Source organism: Danio rerio, chromosome 15 (genome assembly GCF_049306965.1).
Source record: "Danio rerio strain Tuebingen ecotype United States chromosome 15, GRCz12tu, whole genome shotgun sequence".
NCBI lineage: Eukaryota > Metazoa > Chordata > Actinopteri > Cypriniformes > Danionidae > Danio > Danio rerio.
In genome coordinates, this window is record NC_133190.1 from 36,307,925 (window position 1) to 36,330,385 (window position 22,461).

Consider the following 22,461-nt stretch of genomic DNA (forward strand, 5'->3'; position numbering starts at 1 on the left):
GAGCGCACTGGCACCGTTGTCCTGTGGCTGCCGTCGCATCATCCAAGTGGATGCTGCAAATTGGTGGTGGTGTGAAGAGACCCCCCTCATGATTGTGAAGCGCTTTGGGTGTATGGCCATACACAATAAATGCGCTATATAAATACACATTACATTACATTACATATATGTAAATGCATTTAGTACAGTATAAAACAGGAGGTTCTTTAACTCAGAAAAAAATGCATTTAATGATTAAACGATTAACACAAAATGCTAAACATTGAAGAGAGACTTAAAAAGGGTTAGTACAATCGAATGAAGCTTAGCAAAACTATAAAATATCATATAAAAATATAAAAACAGCTGCTTTAACTTTTATGAATACTTTCCTAAAACTATTTTGTACATTTTGCATTAGAAAATATAAACCTTTACTTTAGTAAAAAAAAAAATAAATAAATAAAATCTAGACATTCTGAATTTATGATAAATGATGAGGCTGTTTTTTCAGGCAAAATAGATTTGGGGATCGAAATTAAGACTTGCTGCTTCAGTTTTTAATTTTGTGAATGTGCGTCCATTTTGACCCTTAATAGCGGCACATGTTCAGGAAAGAACCAGAATTAACAAGCTTAAACCAGCATCAAATTATTATTATTATTTTATTATTATTATTACTTATTTTGAGAAAAACAAACAAAACAGTAACTGAATTAACAAAGAAAGGCAAAAATACTAAAACAGTAGTACATCCCAATTTAATTTAAATCTATGTTGCATAGAATTTACTTTTTAGTCATTGGTTTCATTTTCATCATCCTGCTAATGTAGATGTTGGACTGAAGCTAATATTCATTTACAATGAGGAAGGGCAGAGGGTTGCTGAAGAACTACTGAGAGATTTCAGCTGCTGTCTGGCCTATCACTGCCTTTCTACAGCTCCTTTTCTTCATGTGTTCAATACTTTTTTCCTGTGTCATTTCATTTCATTACACATATATTTGTAAACTAATTAATATTGCTTTCATTACATATATGGATTTCTTTGGTAATATGAAAAACAGCTCTCAGTAATATGTTTTCTGAGAAAAATGGTGATGTGTTGTCTATCCATCCATCCATCCATCCATCCATCCATCCATCCATCCATCCATCCATTCATCTTGTTTGCCATTTCAGACGCAGTTTTGTTTGCACATCTCTCTCTCCTCAACAGATGGTGGCAGTGGTGCACTTCCAACACAACCCAAAAACACAAGAAACACACACTCGTCTTATGTACACACCATTGGTACACACATCAAATGGGGCGGCTATGGATATACTTTGTATCCCTGCGTGCGTATATTTCTAATAACATGTATTGACGTTATTTACATATTAGTTGTTGATTATGTGACTGCACGCGGTTTTAAAACATTACATAGCTTGTTACGTAGCAATGTTTCGTTTATGTCAAAAGTCTAGATGTAGAGCAGCTATTAAATACAATCATTTGGTTCAAAATGATACAATTCAGAAGCAAAACCCAGCGCATTGGACATGGAGGAGGTTTTTCAACGCTGAACATGTAATATTTCCTCAATATAATCACATCGAACTCTTGGGAGTGTAAAACTAGTCCTGACATGACATTTACTAACCATATAAGAGCTCTCATTTGCATCTCTCTCTCTCTCTCTCTCTCTCTCTCTCTCTCTCTCTCTCTCTCTCTCTCTCTCTCTCTCTCTCTCTCTCTCTCAGATTTGTCTGGAATCAAGAGCACTTCCTATAGTTCATCATGTAAAATTTATCTGTGAGCTCCCTGAAAACCACAGATTTCCAATGTTAAAGTTTCCCAAAATCCTGGAGAGTTTGCTCAGAGATCAAGCCATAACGGATAAGCAGGTTGGATTTGTTTAGTGAATGTTTAACTTGAAATAATATGCATCATTTAATTAACTAAATTAGATACTTTATTAAAGGTGTGGGCTCCTAAGATTGCCTCAGAAGAGCTCTTGAGATGTGTGCACACTGAGGAGTATCTGTCCAACTTTATTAGTGGAAAAATCAGTGAGAAAGATCAGAAAAGGAGCGGATTTCCCTGGAGTTCTGGGGGGTATTCCAGAAAGCTGGGTTAACTTACCATCTGCTAAAACCTAAACTCTCGGTTGATTTACCCAAAACCTGCTTACCGCGAGTATGTTGGTTCCAAAACAGGTGACAAGAGTTAGTTAAATCAACCTCCTGAAGATAACCGCGGGTTAATGCGCGTGCACGGCACACACCTGAAGGCATTTTCAGTAGATCGCCGAATTCACGAGTCACCATAGAAAGTCACGGTAAGAAAAAAAGGGCAACGCACTTTACAGAGTCGAAGCTGGAGGTTTTAAACACAGAGATTACACATCTGCTTCAACGAAGGAAAGAAATATAGAATAAGAAATAGATAAGAAAATAAAAAATAAATAATAAGAAAATTTATTAATTGATTAAATTACACATGCCACCCTCCATTTTATTGTAATGATAAATTAAACTACTCTTTAACATCCTTTTTGAGTATGTTGTGTAACCATTCATGCATTTAATTTTCCTTCCATTAATTTCTTAAGGCCACAATATGTGTATTGACCAATAAGGCTTATAGAAATTGTAATCTTTCTGGAGCTAGAACTCTGTCCAAAGTCATTAAACACAGAAACATTATTATAAAAGGTAATATTTAATTACTGGAGCTCTTTATTTAACACTCTAGAATATGCTTTCTGACATGCAGCTAATAGAAAGAGGCCTGTCTAACTGCTGTGTCCTATAATAAAGGCTTTTCAGTGGTTGAGTTTTTGACTTAAACCACACACTCTGTCACTGTTGTAAGTGATTGTTGTCAGATAGCTTTAGGTTCTTTTTATTTTGCATGCAGACGAAGTTCCTTCTGCCTCAACTAACAAGCAGTGTAAGAATTTTCTGCACTTTTCCATATTTGAATATTACTCTTGGATCACAAAATCTTTTATCTACATATTTAAATTCTAAAGTAGCTGTATAAGGTCCATCTTCAAATATAAAGTCACATGAGCATCAACTTAAGGTGAGAAATGTATATGAAAAATATGTTACACGTTTAAAGGTGCGTGTGTAAAGCAGTGTACAAAATCATTCATTTTATTTCAGGAAGTGAAGAAATGAACAGACCAAACTATTTGAGTAAACATAGTTTTTTGACTAATTATATATTTTTTTAGCACTCTTCCATCTTTTTTGTCTGCTTGGGTCACTGAGATTTCCTCTGGGTCAGGCTGCAGGTACGTGTCATCGTATAAGGCAGAAAAGGGTATCTTTTGTCCTCCAGCAAGTAACAATGTAGTGCCTATGATTCTATTGTATAATACAAATATAATAAAAATAAACATTGTGTTAAGCAACATTTGCTTTATAGTTTTTTTTTACTATATTTGTATTATACACTTGAATCATTATTTCCTGAAAATCAGCCATTTAGCCTCAACATAGTGATGAGGTGGGGTGTGTGATGAGCTGGTAAGTGGAAGCAGTAATGAGTTTAATAGTTGAAACATCAAAAGATTAAGGATAGAAAATTAAGTTGTACCTGCACACTTATACTTTGGACAAATTTTATATTATCAGTGTCCTTTAGTGACTGATGGAGCTTTAAAATCGGCTGCAATTAATGCACACAATAGCATTTAGAAACCCTGAAAAAAAATTATATTAAAAAATGTAGGTGTGTGTGCGTGAATGTATATATATAAGAACGACGTCCTACATCTTAAATTATAGATATATTTTCCTACAAAAGACAAAGCTGCCACTTATAATATTATACAGAAATGTGAGGGTGCAGAAGGAGAGAAAAAACACACAATCTTTATGTGAGATTCGAACTCACTCCGTTGTGCGCTCCGTTGTTCTTTATCGACGCACTGTCCACTACTCTATTGCCGTGCTCTGAATCTTCTGTGTAATGATACGCAGTGATTTATGACCAAGGAACTGTACAAAAGTGTAAAAAACAGTTTAGTGTCAGGCATACTGTACAGGTGGTCCTACTGCCACATTGTACAGTTGCCTAAAATGCCCTGACGCGAATACAAAGAGCTGCACTGAATGTTTTTTATGGTAAGCGCAGACCCGGGGTTTGTCACATTTGATTTCAAAAAGGTTTGTTAAATACACTGACATTATGAATTTGGTTATGAAAAAAACTATGCACTTATAACCCTCTCACAACGAAAAAACTTGTATTTGTGTGTCCATATCCATAAATATTCCCATCAAAAGAGCATGCAATGCTCAGTAAACTCTTTAAAACAGACAAACTCTAAAACATAGCAACTTACTCTCTGAACATAACCTGCTCCGGAGCAGGTTATCTTCAGAGAGTAAGTTGCTATGGCTACTTAACATACCCAGAAGTTACCTCCGATTTTGGAACCAAAGTTGAGGTTATCCACCTACTTACTCTCAAACTTACCCGTGTATGTCACATAACCTGCTTTCTGGAATAGCCCCCTGGATTAGTGCAGCGCTGCAGATATGAAACAGGTATGGTATTTAGTATATGGAGTAGGCCTTGGGGATGTCTGGGTCAAATTTTTAATATTTATTTTTATACAATTTTTTTCATCTAATATGTTATTTAAAATGTTATATTTACTATATTTAGTTAATAATATGGTAAATGTATATATTTTTATTTTATTGTGTAGTTTTATTTAAATTTCCCCAAAGTAATCATTACTGACACACTGAAATAAAAAATAAATACTTGAGTATGCACAAATATTAATGACATTTGATTGCAAATTAAAATGCATTTCTATCTATCTATCTATCTATCTATCTATCTATCTATCTATCTATCTATCTATCTATATATATATATATATATATATATATATATATATATATATATATATATATATAGTTAGTGTATATTTTAATTTATTTTTGTTTTTGGTCATTGTTTTATTAGTTTTTTTTTTTTAATCTATAACTATTATTTACATTTTTATTTTAGTTTTGTGTTTTTTTCTTGTGGCAACAACTCAAAAATAATGAACACATGAACCCACACACACATTGGTGGTGATTGGCCTATTGGTGGTTTGTGAGTACTCCTCATAGGCATAATGAACTTTATATGAAAATAAAATAAACATTATTATCATTTATCCTAAACCTAACCCTCACTGGAAACTTATAGCAAGTTTTGAATTTCAAAAGAATCCTTAAACATTCTATTTTTAACAATTTTTAACAATAAAAAGGACACAGAGCATGTCCTCATACACCACTTTAACATTGTAATACCCAGGCTATAACCATGTCATTTTTCAAATGGGTGTCATCAGAAACCTTCCAAATCAGTGCATGCGCGCACACACACGTGCACATATATACAGCGCTCAACATATATAAGTACACCTCCCACAAATCACTCATTTAAATGAAGGTTTTCTATATGAAACTCTACGATATGGACCATTTTTACAAGACTGTTAGGAAGCGTTTTTAAGATTAATCAGAATCTTAAATTCTTTTATATGCATTTATGAATGTATTATATCATCTTTGCATCAACAAAAACAAAAAATGAATTACACGAGGTGTCTGTAATGCTGCATCTATGGGGCTGACAGTAAATTTTATATTATTCATCATCAGTCTCACAATTTTTTCATTTTTCTGAGAGACTTCATAACACCATCTTGTAATTTTTCTTTTATTATTTCAGCAAACAGGATTGTAAACAAATTATTTGCTGTACTCTTCGATTTACAGCATTCTTAAGTTTACCCAACTATGACGCCATCCGCTACTGAAAAACCCGGAAATGTGAAAAGTCTTATTATATTTGTGCATATACATTAGGTTAGTCAGTACTAAAGCCAAATCTGGAGCATATCTAACAAAAAAAACTTATAACAGTCCAAAATTATTTCACCCAAAGTTATGTTAAGAAAAATATTAAATAAAAAAATTAAAGAGCAAAATGAGAAACAAAAAAATGTTAACAATTTAGTTTAAATTTTGTAGTTTGTAATTTTATTTTCGTATTTTGCTTGAACTAAATTGTATTATCTTTCTATTTCTTACCCATATTCACTCAGAAATAGATAAAAATATTCATTTTCAAAATAAGCTGTACTCATTTATCTTAAGCACTATATATACAAGTTATTATTAATTTAATAATTTATAGTTTGGCTAAGCTTCATTTGATTATGATATCCCAAATTTTTTTGTCTCTAAATTGCCATCTTCAGCACTGTATGTAAATTGTTTAATCATCCTTTTTTTTGTTACATATAAAGCATACCTGAGTGCTTTTGCTGTGAAGCTGTATTGTTGTGCTGTCTTGCCTCTTCAGAAGTGTGATGTAATGTATTTGTCTGCTGTGAGATGTGGTCCAGGTGGGACGCTGTTGGCGGGACAGATCGCTCTGCAGAGAGGATTGGCCTGCAGCACAGCCGGAGGAACCCATCATGCCTTTCCCAGCCACGGCTCGGGCTTCTGCCTTCTCAATGACCTGGCTGTCACAGCTAAGCACTTGATCTCCGAGCCCACACCCAAGAGGAAGATTCTCATCGTGGATCTGGACGTACATCAGGTACACATATCAACCCTTAAAGGGATAGTTCACACAAAAAATTACATTTACAATCACTATATACGAGGACTGCACAATATATCGTTATCACAATATGTGTATACCCAATATTTACCGGTATTACATTATTAGACACCTCTCATTTAGTCACATGAAGTGCTCAGGTGTGAGTTTCTCACAGACTTTAACAGTGTAAAAATCTTGATAGTTCTGTGAGTCTCGTCCATCAAATTTGATCTATAATTTGTATTTTCTATTGGATTCCAGTACTATTGGATCCTATTCTATTAGATTCAAGTCAGGTGATTGGCTGGGCCATTCTAGAGCTTGATTTTCTTTCTCTAAAAGCATTTGAGTATCCTTTGTTGTGTTTTGGATCAAAAGCTGCGTCTCAAATGGCACACTATACACTATGTACTTATACACTTACACACTCAACAGCATAGTACATGAATGTAGTGTTGTCCCAAATGGAACACTGTTTTTTTTTTTACCAAGCGGAAATTCAAACTGTTACCCTGATGACGTTTGACGGTTGCCAAATCAGTGAAATAAATGACTAAACTATCAAATAATACCTGCCATGAGTATAAACGCATTCACCATCGGGAGGCGCTATAATTACTCTCCTAGGAAAATTTTGCTTTCACCATCCAAAATAAATAAAGGTATCCAACATGTGCGCCTGATAGCTCTTCGCTACGTGAGCAAACCTGCGGTCGTTGAGTGCATGAATCGTCCATCATTACACACTTAATTTTAGCGGCTGAATGAGTGCATCATCCAGGTAATTAAAGTGCACTTATTATTTTTAGAGTTTTCAGTGTGAACACACTACTTACACTATTTATACTAGAAAATGGCGTAGAATAGTGCATAAGTATGCGATTTGGGATGCAGCTATTGTCTACATGAAATGTCCACTCTGGTTTCATCTTCATCATCCTGCTAATGTAAATGTTGGACTGAAGCAGCTGATGTTCATTTACAATGATGAAGGGCAGAAGGTTATTGAAGAACCTCTAAGAGATTTTAGCTGCCTTCTGGGCTTTCACTGCCTTTCTAGACCTTCTTTTCTTCATGTGTTCAATACTATTTTTCTGTGTCATTTCATTTTACTATGCATAACTTAATTTGTACTAATTATTATGTTTATGTTTTTATTGCATATATGGGTTTATTTGGTTGTTACCAACATCTGGTGAGAATTTTAAGTCAACAGCACCTTTAGAAATAAGTTTTCTGAGAAACATAATGTGTTCATTACTTATTTCCCCCACTGTATCTACAGGGTGGGCCATTAAATGGATACACCTTAATAAACTTATTGGGAATCTCACACACAAAAAAAAATAATAATAATAAATAAATAAACAATGGTGTGTTTGGTTTTAAAAATAACTTTATTCTTTCATGAGTTATTTACAAGCCCCCTCACATATACTAATGTGCCCCAAACAGGACGTTGACATCACCAACCATTCCCATTTTATTAAGATCCATAAAAATGGCCCACCGTGTATATATATATATGTGTGTGTGTGTGTGTGTGTGTGTGTGTGTGTGTGTGTATATACATACATACATACATACACATATATATACACATACACACATTTATATATATATATATATATATATATATATATATATATATATATATATATATATATATATATATATATATATATATACACACACACATTTATATATACATTTATATATATATACATATATATATATATATATATATATATATATATACATATACACACATATATACATATATATATATACATATACACACACACACAATGAAGATTATTTATTTGATTATTAAATATTTGTATCTAAATTTTGCTGTACTTCCAGAAAATCATAAAGCACTGTTTATTTTATTTGTACAGTATCGTTGCTCTACTGTTTTTTCTCAATGTTTGTGATTGCTTTATTATATTCTATGTAGATGTGCTTCCCTACAAAATCCTCCCAGTGCATCGAAAAAAATTATGAATTCTTTCCAAACAGACCTATTTATTTCATATGGTTAAAAGATATATTCAATATCGCAATATACAGCATGTAAAAATAAAACAATCGCAATGTCAGTTTCCCCAAAATTGTGCAGCCCTACTATTTACTTACCCTCAAGTGGTTCCAGACATTTACAAGGTTTTTTCTGTTAAACACAAAAGAAGATATTTCGAAAAATGTTAACCATTGACTTTTTATTGTAGGAAAAACATGCTATAGAATTCAATAGTTAACATTTTCAAAACATTTTTCAGTAAACATTTTTCTTCCGTTCAACAGAAACAAGTCTGTGACAAGTGAAGTGCGAGTAAATGATGACAATTTTCGATTTTGTGTGAACTACCTCTTTAAAGTCATATTTCGATAACAGCGGATGAATTATTTGCATCTGAAAATCAAAGAGAATCTTTCTTTTGTTGTACTGACCGAAATGCTGCTGTTTTCCTCAATTATAAATGATGTTTTCCTTTCCTCCAATCACCAGGGTGACGGCACAGCATTCATCTTTAAGGACGAGCCCAGTGTTTTTACCTTCTCGGTGCATTGTCAGAGAAACTTTCCTTTGCGGAAACAGCAGAGTGACCTCGATGTCAGTTTGGAAGATGGCACTGAAGACAGAGAGTATCTTTCCAGAGGTATTTGATTTCACTTATATGTAGCTTGCGCATACACAGAAACAGATCATTTCTTACTTTTAAATACATTTAAAGTGACACATTATGCTTTTATTGTATGTATAACATTTCATAATGTAGCTGATAGTGAATTTAAAAGGTCGGTAAAAGGATTCAAAGATCAAAATGGATTCTAAACGATATTGTTTATCAGAAGAGAGACCTGATTCTGAGCTCCCTGAAACAAATTGTTAAGTATTTCTTCCTGCACAAATCTATAGTTCTTTGTTTTAGTAGTTCCAGTGTCTGATTCAATACTTAACAAATAAGATGGTGAATGACATTAAGGAATAGGTAATAAATAAGTAAACATCAAATGTACATTCATAAATGTTAAAATAAGTAAATACAATAGAACAAATGTTTCTTTGAAATGTTGTATTATTGAATCTTTTTGACTTCAGACCTCCGGTCTCATTTACTTCCATTAATTTTTAGATGTTAAAAACAGCTCCTTATTCTGCTTACGCTGCAAATGAATATTTTCTTGTTATATTAATCTACTTTTTATGTTTAGTCATGAACACACTAGGTTTTAGAGCAAGTATTTTGACAGATTTCTGCTGTTTATTTTTCCTAGTCATTAGGAATAGAACTTCTACAAAAGGGGTCTCAAACTGGTGACATAACATATTTTTTGAACCAGTATCATTAATGTGCAGTCGCCTCTAGCTACTTGTGTGTTTGACCCTACTGGACATTAAAATTACTGCATTCAGATTAGTTTTACTTTCATTTTCTCTCAGTGTATGGTCGAGAGTAAAGTCGCCTTTCCACTGCACGTGACTGTTCTCACAGTGTTCAAAATAAAGCAGTGCAAAAGCAAGAGCCATTATTCTCTGCGCATTCACCGTGGTTGAATGAATGGATGAATACTAGAAACTCAGACCACAAAAAATATTGGAGGGAATGTGAAGACAGCATAAAAAATTTATTATTAGTACTTTATTACTAACATTTATCAATAGAAATGTTTATATATCAGAAAAAGTTATTTATATATATATATATATATATATATATATATATATATATATATATATATATATATATATATATAAAAAACTTTTTCTTATTCAAAAAATGACAAAAAAAATTATAATTTCTCATCTCGCGCACACGGACCTGCTTGGACAGCACTGAAATACATCACATCCAGTCGGCCGGTCACATACGGTCTAGTCGCAGGAGTTCAAATATGTCAACAGATCCGCAGCTCAATTTGGATCTGAATTATCCGCATACGGAGATGATCGAACTCCATGCAGCTCCCGGACTACTCTCCATTGAAAATGAATAACTTCCGGTCTGTCACTTGTTGTTTGTCGTGTGCAGTGGAAAGGAGGCGTAACACGCATGCATTTTAATTCTGTGGCTGATTTAAATGTTGAAATACATGTCCGTAACTGCTTTATTGATAAAGCTCTATTTTTGTAAATATTCAAGGGTTGTTTGATTATTATCAGTTTTATACCGCCTGTATTTTGTTGTACAAACACTTCTTCATGGCTTACAAATCATGTTGGTGGTGTAACAAATATGATTAATTTGCTAATAATTGATTCAAATGGTCTCCTTTAATAGATTTTCCTCATATGCATATTAAGATTTGCATAAAAACTATGTACATTAGTAAAATTGTACTGCTAGTTGAATTGAACTTGTTACAGTAAATGTGAATATGTACATACTTCCCCCTCAGTAAAGTCACTTAAATTACATAAACTGCTTTCTGCTGTTGTTACGCTATTGGGACAATACAATCAGTTGGAACAGAACAAAAATGTATTATTATGTCTATTATTTGTAGTATTTTCATAGCAATTTAAACTCCCCATTCAATATTTACAACAATAAACAAAAAGTTTGAGTTTTGACTGCATATACTCTGTTTAAGAATGACTGAGTGCGTGTCTAACACTCGACCTCACACTACCGCAGATATAGATTTCAACAGCTGATGTGTGATACGATACACCTACTGATTTGCTTTATCAATAGTGACAGGTAATACTTAAAGTATAAACGTCATGTCTGTTGTCCTAAGATGCATTAATTATGTCAGGTTTCCACTTTTTTCTTGTACTTGAATGTTTAAACGGCCCTCCTATGATTTGTCAGTCACTGAAATGGCCCCCCGCCTATTTAAATTTGAGACCCCTGTTCTACAAGATCTAAAACAGTCGCAAAAATTAGAACTTCTTTGGTAGAGAGAGAAAAAATAAATAAACAAATTGCCCTTAAAGCCACATAAACCTAGGTACAGTACTAGTGTTGGATAGGTTACTTAAAAAAATATTCATTATTGATTGCATCAAAAATATTATTTTAATTTCTTTTCTAATTCTTTTGTTTGAAAAGTAACTTATGCCGAGTTCAGACTGCATAATTTTTTAATAGGAAGAATTGCAGACAACTTCGTTCAAACTTCGTCTCACAGCCAAAAACACGTAATATATCTTTTGTTATTAACTACATAACAAAAAAGAAGCCTTTAATGGGGTAGAAAATGTACATATTTGCTCACCTGGGTTTGAAAGGAATTAGCAATTTCTCCTCAACTTTCTTTTCTAACTTTCTGTATGAAACGTCAAACCCGTGTGTGTGCTCCTGTCAAACCTCAACTAGTTTTTCCCTCCATTTCTTGGGTCCAAATAAACCGAAAATGATCGCTTTTAACTTCTCCCTCAACCTCCCGCTGGCCTGCAGGTACACACACACTAGTGAATGCTGCTTTCTCATTGGCTGTAGGCGATCGCCGATGTTATTTTCAGTCAAAACTCATTTCACACAGCATGATCTGAATCGCCGACAGCTCCAGATATTTAGCATGCCAAATATCTCACGGGCATCAGCGACTCATCGGAGATTCTCTCAGGTCGTATCTTTGATAGTTCATACTGTGTGATTGTCACTCAGGTGCACGAGCACCGATTTGCCTTTGATTTCAGGCATTTGTCAACGACTTCACAAAACCTGTCGGCGAGTCAAAATCGGGGCTAAAATCATGCAGTCTGAACTCGGCATTAGTATCACAATCGCCAGCGATCCAGGCTTGTAGATCGCAGGGAATTATACACCTTCACTTACAATCCCGTCACCATATGGACTACAATTCCTGTAATGTACCTCACACACAACTGTTCTGGTTTTCCGTTGATTACCCACACACACACACAGCTGCGGGAGCTGCTTATTGATTACAAGTTCTATTTATACGCCATGCACAAACACTTTTGGGCTTAGTCTTGTTCACTATTATTGTAGCATCACAAAGCGTTAATCCTGTCTAGTCATTCCGTGTTTGATCCTTGCCTGGTTTTCTGTTATTGCTTCTTTGCTGCCTGTAGTAAATCAAATCATGATTACTATTGGAATGTGAAGAGTCTTTCAACCAGCACAACAAAACATGTTACTGAAAACAATCACCTACTGCCCCTTTAAGAAAAACTCTTGATAAAATATACACCTATCTGTTGTATTATGCAAGTCCAGGAACATCTTCCTTGGCTACTGGAGTCTTTCAGGCCGGATCTGGTGTTGTATGATTCTGGTGTGGATCCGCACTGGGATGATGAACTAGGAAAGCTTCGACTCACTGATGAAGGTGAATTTGTTCATTCTGTAACACATCTAAAATCGCAAAATGCAACTGATTATTCAATGTTGTACTTTTTACTCAACGCAGGACTTTACCGGAGGGATCTCTATGTGCTTCACACAGTTGTTAAAAGCGGCATTCCTGTGGCCACTGTCATTGGAGGAGGCTATTCCAGAGATATTGATCGACTGGCACGCAGGCACTCAATAATTCACAGAGCTGCATTAAAGGTGAGCATGCAGAATCCACAATGAGGATAATGTGGGATTTCATGGAGCTGACAGGCTTGTTATTGCTTATTAGATTATTTACATATTTTTCCCCCTTTTTTAGTTAATCTTATTCTTTTATTATTATTTAAATCGGAACATATGACATGTATAAAACACACACTTTCTGTCCCTTTAAGTCACCTAAATGTAAAGTATTGCACTGTCTGAGGTTTATATGCTTTTAAAGGTTCATATCTTTGCTCTTAGGTTTGGAGGGAACATGGACTTTAACTCCAGGATGGAAATAAAATGAGATTCAACAATCATAGAAGAAAATATTCAGTTTAATTGTGTATGCATAAGTAAAATGTCGAGGATCTTTATATACTTGTAAATGGTTTCAGTAATTTAGATATGTAATTTATGTATATTCCCCCAATGAGGAACAAGGGAACGTTCTGCGGTTTCATTGCAATTGATTTTATGAATAAAAATGACAGATTTTTTCAAGAGATAATCTATGTTTTGCACCTCTAGTATTGTTTTAGCTTTTTAATATATAAAATATTAGCCTTATCTATATATATATATATATATATATATATATATATATATATATATATATATATTTAAAATTTTAATTTAAAATGTAATTCTAAAAGACAAGTCCAATTTATATATATATATATATATATATATATATATATATATATATATATATATATATATATATATATATATATATATAATATTATATTAAATATATATAATATATATTTTACATTTAAATTTTATTATTAAGTGATCAAATTAAATAATTAAACACTGTAAATAATTACCTATTTCTTTTAAAAGACATTAATTTTAGCTAGTGATCATACAGTTTTTTGTATATCTTTGTAGATAATAAAATAATTAAATTATTTTAATAACATAAAGAAAAATTGCCTTTCACTAAAAAGATATGCATTTGAACCAGCATGTCAGCTAAAACCTTGGTACTTTAGAAGATTTAAAAATTATATTAATAATAATACCAACTTTACTAACTACATACATTTTCTTATAACCCACAAAACAATTTTGTGCTTAAAACATGTCTAATAGACAGACATCTTGGGTAAAACAAGGCTAAATTTGGGCTGTCAGTGAAGATCTAATAGACGTCTAACAATAGTCCAAAAATAGACAAGTCATCAAATAGACAGGAATGAAAGGGTACACATGAAATCTAGTCTATTTGATAACTAGTCTTTTATCGGACTATTGTTAGACGTCTATTAGATGTTCACTGACAGCCCAAATTTAGTCTCGTTTTAGCCAAGACTGCTACATTTCTATTAAACAAAAGAAGCTTGCTGGTAAATGATTTTATACAGTAATAATGTGTTTTTATAAAATAATTCACTAAAGAGACAAATGAATTTGAGCCAGTAGGTTTGATAAAAACAAAATATAGTACTTTTTATTATTTTGAAGTCAAAAATACACATAAAAATGGTTCAAGTTTAAGGGAAAATTAAAGATTTTGTTGTGACATTGACATGGTCAAGGTACACCAATACAAACACACACACAAACAAACACAATTCACAACAACACAGGCACAAACATGTTTCATTGTTCAAGTTTTCAAGACGGGAATTTATGTGCAATTGATAAACAAGCAGTCGACTATTTAAAACCTTGTTTAAAATCTTCAGACCACCACAACACGACAGCTATATGGTAAAATATTAACCGCACAACACAACACCTACACAGACAAACACGCGAAGAGCATTCAATAAGAAAACTCTAGTTATGTGCTTACATTGTTTGGTTCAAAAAAACAATGTGCTATGCTTTCTGTTTCAGGCAGGCGTTGCTGAAGACAGCTAACAGTGATATACCATTAAAATCAGTGCAAGTCGATTATTTTTAACTAAAACCAAACAACATCGAAAATTAAAGCTGTAGTTCACCCTAAAATGAAAATTTCTATGTTATTTTACTCACCCCCAGGATATCCAAGATGATTTTTTACTCAAGTACAACACTTTGAGAGTCAAAAAACTTGTATAGACAAAACAAAATGAAAGCACGTGGCTCCTGACTGATGTAAATAATGTTTAACTTCTTTCACACAATGATCCTTCAACTTTATAAGACATCATAGTTACGTCAGAAGCCATAGGTAATAATTTTGTGCTACCTGTACACATATTTTGGACTCTAAAAGTCCGAATAGACTTGAATTTAGCTTGTATTTAGTTTCAGCAAATGTTCTACCAAACAATAAATCTTGGATGGCCTGAGGGTGAGGTAAACTTACAGTAAATTTTTCCATTTTGGCATATACTATCCCTTTAAAATGCCACAGCGAGATGAATATTAAATTTAGTTTATCCGTTTTCATATTAAGACTAGCCTAAACGTTACATTTAGGACCAAGGTTGGTCATCAGAGCATCAATACCTCGCTGCTTATTGCCATTTATACTGTTAACGTTTAATATTAGCACTCCCAACGTCACAATACTTAAAAATCTCAAACTAAAACAGAACCTAAAACCATTAAAATTCAATTTAAACCTTCCAAACCTGGATCTTCTCAGCCACCACGCACCAGTTAGCATGGTCCAAGAAAGTGTGCAGAACATGGAGATCATCCACATGGTTTTGGATCAACTGTGTCAGTTCTCCTTCCCTGAATACATGATAGTACCGCAAACAAGAGTCTTTCGGCTGCTCTCCTTTCATCCCTTCGACTTCCAGAAGAGACGAAGAACTTTCCTTCCTCCGCAAAGGCTCTCGCAGACTCGATTCCTCCTCTTGTCCTTCAAGATTCGACTGGTCCTTTAGGTAGGAGACCAAATCAGGCAGTGGAACAGAGGAACATTCATGAACAAGCTCCACATTTCCATTGCCAGCACTTCTATTGTCTATTTTACGCACCGTTTCATTGGAATCCGAGATGAAGACATCTTCTTCTAGACTAGTTCTGGAAGAGGATGAAAAAAGACTGGACATCTGCCTTATAAGACCTCGACCACTGCCTCGTCGGTTTCGGTTTTCCACTGTTTCAGTTTGTAAAGTGCTGGAGGAGGAACGGGAGAGAGTCAAGCTGCCGAAATCCAGCACAGAATCCAAAGATCTGGAGAAGAACCAAAGCCTCTGCTGTTTCTGTTGACTGGGACTGATCAAGTCACCTTCGTCCAACATGGAGGATGTGCTTCTCACTTTCCTGTACTTGTCGCCGGATGCAGTTTCATCGCTCACGCTTTGGGTCCCGTCGCCTCGCTGTCTGGTTCCTCTGAGGGCAGGAGATAAAGGAGGATTGGGGTTCCAGGGAACAAAGATGTCCTGCTTCTCAAACTTGCGCCTCTTCTGCTCCATGGCCCAAACGTAGATCATGATCCGTCCTCCGACGCGCAGAGTTCTCGCCATCTCTTTTATTGCTCGGATACGCCGCTCTTTGGTGGACATGTGGTGGATGACTGGGTAATTAAAAGAGATTGTATTGATAGGTCATTGATGTGTTATAGTGCAGTCAAGGTATTTAAAGTAATAGTGTGCCCTAAAATTAAATTAAATTACATTAAATTAAATTGGGGCTTACTCAAAATGCTGCAGTATGGAATAAAATCGCTGTCATAAAAATTGTGTGAAAATTTTGTAAAATTTTGTAAAAACTTTAAGGAAAACGGAACGTACCCTTAATTTTACGAGGGTACAATTCCCTAATCTGTGATTGAACAGACACAGATACGACATTTTCTTTTGTCTGTTTGTATACGACTTATAAATTTACGGTGGTTGTACTTTACGAACACAAAATACAGTTTCACTATGGACATGATGACCTTATTACATTTACAAATTAAAATGCGACACTCTGCTGTCAAAACTACATCACCGCTGTAACAGGCATTAATAAACAAGTGAAAGCCATCGATCGCAATGGTGCACTTGCGTGATGAGATCCTGCATCCTGACTGAAGGAAGCCCACCGAGCAAAATGCCTGGGCATTCAAGATTTCTGTTATTCCCTCTTAAAGAAATGTCTGTCATGAGCATAACAAAACAAAAATCTTACCTGAGACTGTGTGTGAGAGCTCGAGTGCCCAGCCGTGTGGTTACATTATTTTGACAGTGGAGTGTCGCTTTTTGATTCATACTGGTAATCAGGTCGTCATGTCCGTGGTGAACTGCATTTCGTGTTTGTAAAGTACACCCAGCGTAAATTTATAAGTCGTATACAAACAGGCAAAAGAAAAATCTGTCTTTTCCGATCGCAGATGTTGGAATTCGTAAAAACACATAATTAAGAGTATGTTCCGTTTTGCTTAACGTTATTAAAATAACAACTGCGTAAATTTTATATACGCATTAAATATTTATGACATTGAGTTTTATCCATACTGCAGTATCATAGTTTTAGAATGCATGCAACAAATTTTAAGAAAATGTATTATTTAGTCATGGCGTACACTGCATCATTTCATTCATGTATTTTTGTAACTGTTGGGTTTTACAATATAGAGAATGAATTATTAGATTAATAGAAATTTTTGCCTCAGGATTTTTTATTATGGTATTATGATGTTAGTGGTTAATAGTAAAAATATATTGACAATAAATAAACTTAATACTTAACTAGTTATAATTATAAAATATATATTATTTATTACCACTACTGCTGATACTACTACTAACAATAACAATATTCATCTCAAATAAATCTGACATTTTAAAATTATAATATCATATTCTTCCCGTGACCGCGTGGGTTTCCTCCGGGTGCTCCGGAGACATGCGGTATAGGTGAATTGGGTAAGCTAAATTGTCCACAGTGTATGTGTGTGAATAAGTGTGTATTGATGTTTCCTAGTGATCAGTTAAAGCTGGAAGGGGAATCCGCTGCGTAAAACGTATGACGAAAAAAAGAAAATCAATGAATGAATAAATGAAATATATTGAAAATGAAATATCGTTTACTGAAGTAATTTAAGTACTTACACTGTAAAAAATGCAGAATTCATTCATATTGTCTCAACACAAATTGATTAAAGTTAACTTAACACTTTTAACAAATTTTTGTGGATTGAACATAAGGAAATTAAGTTGTCCCAATGAAATCCCAAACATGTTATTTCAGCTCATTTTAATTAAGTATTTTAAACAAGTAAAAAAATTATATGTTTTTGAGTGTATGCCGTAAACTGAAGTCGAACTAAAGTACATTCTAACTAAACTAGTACTTTTACATTAGTAATTGTAATTAGTTCATTCACTCATATTATTATTACATTATTATATTATCTTTAATCATATATACACTCACCAGCCACTTTATTAGCTACACCTGTCATACTAGTTGTTAACACAAATTTCTAATCAGCCAATCACATGGCAGCAACTCAATGCATTTAGGCAAGTACACATGGTCAAGATGATCTGCTTCAGTTCATCAGAATGGGAAAGAAGAACAGGAAACTGAGGCTACAATTTGCACAGCCTCACCAAAATTGGACAATAGAAGATTGGAAAAACGATGCCTGGTCTGATGAGTCTCCATTTCTGCTGTGACATTGAAGCGATAGGGTCAGAATTTCGAGTCAACACCATGAAAGCATGGATCCATCCTGCCTTGTATGAACAGTTCAGGCTGCTGGTGGTGGTATAATGGTGTGGAGGGATATTTTCTTGGCACACTTTGAGCCCATTAGTTTGAATTGAGCATCGTGTCAACGCAACACTCTACCTAAATATTATTGCTGACCATGTCCATCCCTTTATGACCACAGTGTACCCATCTTCTGATGGCTACTTCCAGCAGGATAATGTGCCATGCCATAAAGCACGAATCCTCTCAGACTGTGAAGGCCATTTGAGAACAGTGAACTCATTGTCATGTTCAAGAAACCAATGACCAGATCTCAACCCAATAGAGCACCTTTGGGATGTGGATGGAATGGGAGATTCGCAGTATGAACGTGCAGCCGATAAATATGCAGTAACTGCGTAATGCTAGCATGTCAATGTGGACATTATACCTTGTTGAATCTATGCCATAAAGAATTAAAGCAGTTCTAAAAGGCAAAAGAGGGTCCAACCTGGTACTAGTGTGGTGTACCTAATAAAGTGGCCGGTGAGTGTATAGAATACATCAGAAAAATATTACAAATTTTTATTTTAGAAATATTATATATATAATTTATTAAAAAAAAACTGACATAAACCACAAAGCGCTTTGTAAATAATAATAAGACCTGTGAAAAATACAACCACCATGAATGCAGAGAGCCAACTGAATAATAGCGTGTGTTGTTTCATGATTTTCGAGGGCCTTTCAGAGCCTTTAAACCATTATGAGAGCGTGATCTCATCAATGGACATTAATCTTCTCTCCGAGGACTCACGAGGGGTTGCCAGGTGAGCCCGACGTTTTTCCTGACAACAAACACTCCCCAGACCTCCTTTACCAACCGCTCATCTCCTGTAGCCTAGAAACACCTCATCAAGCTGAAATCAGCCGCACCATTTCTACACTTCTACTTTATCTGTGTGCGCTCCATTTCTACTTAAGACAAAAACACTACAGGCGAAAAGGGGAGAATATTGTCATATACAAACAAGTCATCACCATACTGCCCCAGATGAAAGATTTGCAATTACTGTATTTTAAATTTTCTAAAACGTTTCTTAAATATGCAAAAGTAGTGAAATTTATCATATCTACTCTTATTTATTGCCATGTCAGCAACACAGGCTATTTTCATGCCAAAACAATTGATAAAAAATAAAAGAAAATACAATAAAAGCCACTTACAAATAAACACGATATCATTTAGATTAGATTTTTAATGTGAATATGATTGAAAAATTCTAAAACTTTTCCAGGTAAAACTTTGCTGAATAAATGGAATGAATTTGTTAATCATTGGCTAATTTGCATACATCTCTATCCAATGTTCCAATTGTAGTGCTAAAGTCTAGTCCAAAATCCTCATTTCTTTGTTTCTTTTCTATCTTTCTCTTTCCTTCTTTCTCTTTCATTCCTCCCTTTTCCTTCCTTCTTTCTCTTTGTCATTCTTTACTTGTTTCTTTTCTTCCTTCGTTCCCTTTCTTTCCTTCCTTCTTTTTTCTCTGTTTCCTTCTCTCTCTTTTTCATTCTTTCTTTCTTTCATTTTTCCCTCTTTACTTCCACCTTTCTTTTCTTCCTTTATTTATTCCTTCCTTCCTTGTTTCTTTAGCTTATTTCTTTCCTCCCTTCTTTTCTCTTTCATCCTTTCTCTTTTCTTCCTTCTTTCTCTTACCTTCATTTTTCTTTCTTTAATTCTGTCTTCCATTCCTACATTCTTTCCTTCATTTCTTTTTCTTCCTTTACCTTTTTTCTCTTTCCTTTTTTCTTTTCCTTTCCTTCTTTCCATTCATTCTTTCCTTCATTCTTTTATCTCTTTCTTCCTTCTTTCCTTCCTCTTCTGCCTTCTTTCTCACTTATTTCCTTCTTTCTTTTCTGCCCTTTTTCTTTTTAATTTCATTTTTTCCCTCTTTTTTCCTTCTTTCTTTCCTTCCTTCATTTATTCATTATTTCCTCTTTCTATCATTCTTTCTTGCCTTCCTCTCCTTCCCTCCTTTTGTCTCTTCGTTTTCCCCTTACTTCTTTCTCTTCCCTTCCTTTCCTTCCTTCTTTCTCTTTGTTCCTTCTTTTTCATTCTTTCTTTTCCTTCCTTCTTTTTGTCCTTCTGTCTTCCATTCCTTCATTCTTTCTTTCCCTTTTTCTTTCCCTTTTCCTTATTTCTTATTCTTCCTTCCTCTCATCTTTCTTTTTTCCTTCCTTCATTCGCATATTAGAGTCAAAGGTTTTTACAGAGAAGATCCTGACCACAATTCAAGTCAGGTTTTTTTTAATGAAATGTTGTATGTACTCAGGCAAATATACTGTATATGAACATATGCCTCAGTAAAACCTACAGAATGTAGATAAAATTAAAAAAATGTGCTGTTCGATTTATGTAAAGGCTGCTGAAAATGTAAATGTATGACTCATTGCAGGAGAAAATAATATGGAAATGGACTTTAAAAACATGAAATACAATTGAAATCTACAGACACAAATTAAATAAAGACTTAAAGTAATAAGTGTAAAATAGAAATCTTTACTATTGTAAAACCGAAAAGAAATTGATGAAAAGCCAGAAAGTTCAAAATCTCAAATCGGACATGTGCAAAAGACAGAAATGAAATGGTTTGAACATGGAAACAGCAGTGTGCTAATCTGTGTGTGTCGCATGAAATGAACGCGTTATGAAGCTAGAGTACATCCTCATAAATGATTATGCTAATGACGTCTTGTCAGAGCCTATCAAGCTGAAACAGACAAGATGTTCTGCAGCACTAGATGTTCCTTCTCAAGTAACATGACCTTTAACTAATACAATCTGTGCAAAAGTGAAGAATTCATGGGCATTATATTAGATTAGATATTTGTATACCTTTTTTAAACATTGTAGAATAAAAATTCTCTCCTTCATACTGGCGTAAGCTGATGGTGCCAGAGTAGTATGTGTGGACATAAATTTAACAAAACCTGAAATTAAATCTGATTGGTTTATTTCCATTAAACAAAAGATGAAATCTGAATTAAGTTCGACTGGTTTATTGATTAATATGAATGAGAATTGAGACTCTTTTAAAAAGAAAAATCTGAAATGTTGATATGGAATAAATGTAACATATTAATATTACTTTTTAACCCTAACCCCTAACTCTTTTTAGCAAACAACAACAAAAAGCAGACCACAGAAAAACTAAATGACTTGTTAATTCTCGTATAGAAAATAGTTTTAAAAATGTCTGTTAGATTGTTATTTGCAGAGTTGATTCTATCCAATGACTCACTGAATCAATGTGAACAATCTGTCGCTTACTTGCTCAACAGCAAGTCAATTATCCCTCTGGTGCTTCCTTGAAAGTACTAAAATGATCAATGATGGAATGATTAAAACACTGAGGCACTCTTTGCAATCTGAATTTAGAATGAATTGAACTGAATGCAAGATGTTTACTATTGCTTGTGTTAAATGTCATAATCAGTTATATACTGTAGGGGTTAGAACAGTGGTGGGCAAACTCGGTCCTGGAGGGCCGGTGTCTTGCACAGTTTAGCTCCAACTCTAATCAAACACACCTGCTTATAGATTTCTAGTGATCTTGAAGACACTGATTAGTTTGTTCAGGTGTGTTTGACTAGTGTTGGAACTAAACTCTGCAGGGACACCGGCCCTCGAGGATCAAGTTTGCCCATCCCTGGGTTAGAACCAGAAAGATCTAAAACCATGTTAAGATGTATGCAAAAAAT

At 34.2% G+C, this 22,461-nt stretch overlaps 2 protein-coding genes across 8 annotated transcripts in view; one reads left to right on the forward strand and one right to left on the reverse strand.

The window, feature by feature from the left end:
* Window positions 1–1,277: 1,277 nt before the first annotated feature.
* Window positions 1,278–13,630, forward strand: hdac12 (histone deacetylase 12). 4 transcript variants are annotated; one of them, XR_012390948.1, is made up of 9 exons: window positions 1,278–1,552; window positions 1,726–1,869; window positions 1,947–2,080; window positions 4,504–4,527; window positions 6,356–6,595; window positions 9,114–9,264; window positions 12,799–12,910; window positions 12,992–13,134; window positions 13,384–13,630. XR_012390948.1 is itself a non-coding variant. In XM_073923878.1 (9 exons), exons 4-9 carry the CDS (start codon window positions 4,519–4,521, stop codon window positions 13,405–13,407), a joined length of 684 nt encoding a protein of 227 aa, XP_073779979.1. In that variant the 5' UTR covers window positions 1,278–1,552; window positions 1,726–1,869; window positions 1,947–2,080; window positions 4,504–4,518; the 3' UTR covers window positions 13,408–13,630. The 4 variants fall into 4 exon arrangements, 2 of the variants coding, with proteins under 2 accessions (XP_073779979.1, XP_001920667.4); XR_012390947.1 differs by having other exon boundaries at window positions 1,947–2,073; window positions 4,495–4,527; window positions 6,399–6,595; XM_073923878.1 differs by having other exon boundaries at window positions 12,794–12,910.
* Window positions 13,631–14,554: 924 nt separating this feature from the next.
* Window positions 14,555–22,461, reverse strand: part of trmt9b (tRNA methyltransferase 9B) — a 29,043-nt gene continuing 21,136 nt past the window's right edge. For 2 of the 4 annotated variants that reach the window (XM_068213470.2, XM_073922757.1), the window contains exons 4-5: window positions 16,053–16,594; window positions 14,555–15,953 (exon numbers count right to left, since the gene is read on the reverse strand). In XM_068213470.2, coding sequence (XP_068069571.1) covers window positions 15,684–15,953; window positions 16,053–16,594 — 812 coding nt within the window. In that variant the 3' untranslated portion in view covers window positions 14,555–15,683. 4 annotated transcript variants of the gene reach the window in all.

Excerpts from the sequence above, each read along its gene's own strand:
- hdac12 (XM_001920632.9), top strand. The coding sequence starts at position 1,424 with ATGTTTCGTTTATGTCAAAAGTCTAGATGTAGAGCAGCTATTAAATAC. Across the intron at positions 1,553-1,725 it reads GGTTTTTCAACGCTGAACAT|ATTTGTCTGGAATCAAGAGC; the intron begins GTAATATTTCCT and ends TCTCTCTCTCAG. Across the intron at positions 1,870-1,946 it reads AAGCCATAACGGATAAGCAG|GTGTGGGCTCCTAAGATTGC; the intron begins GTTGGATTTGTT and ends ACTTTATTAAAG.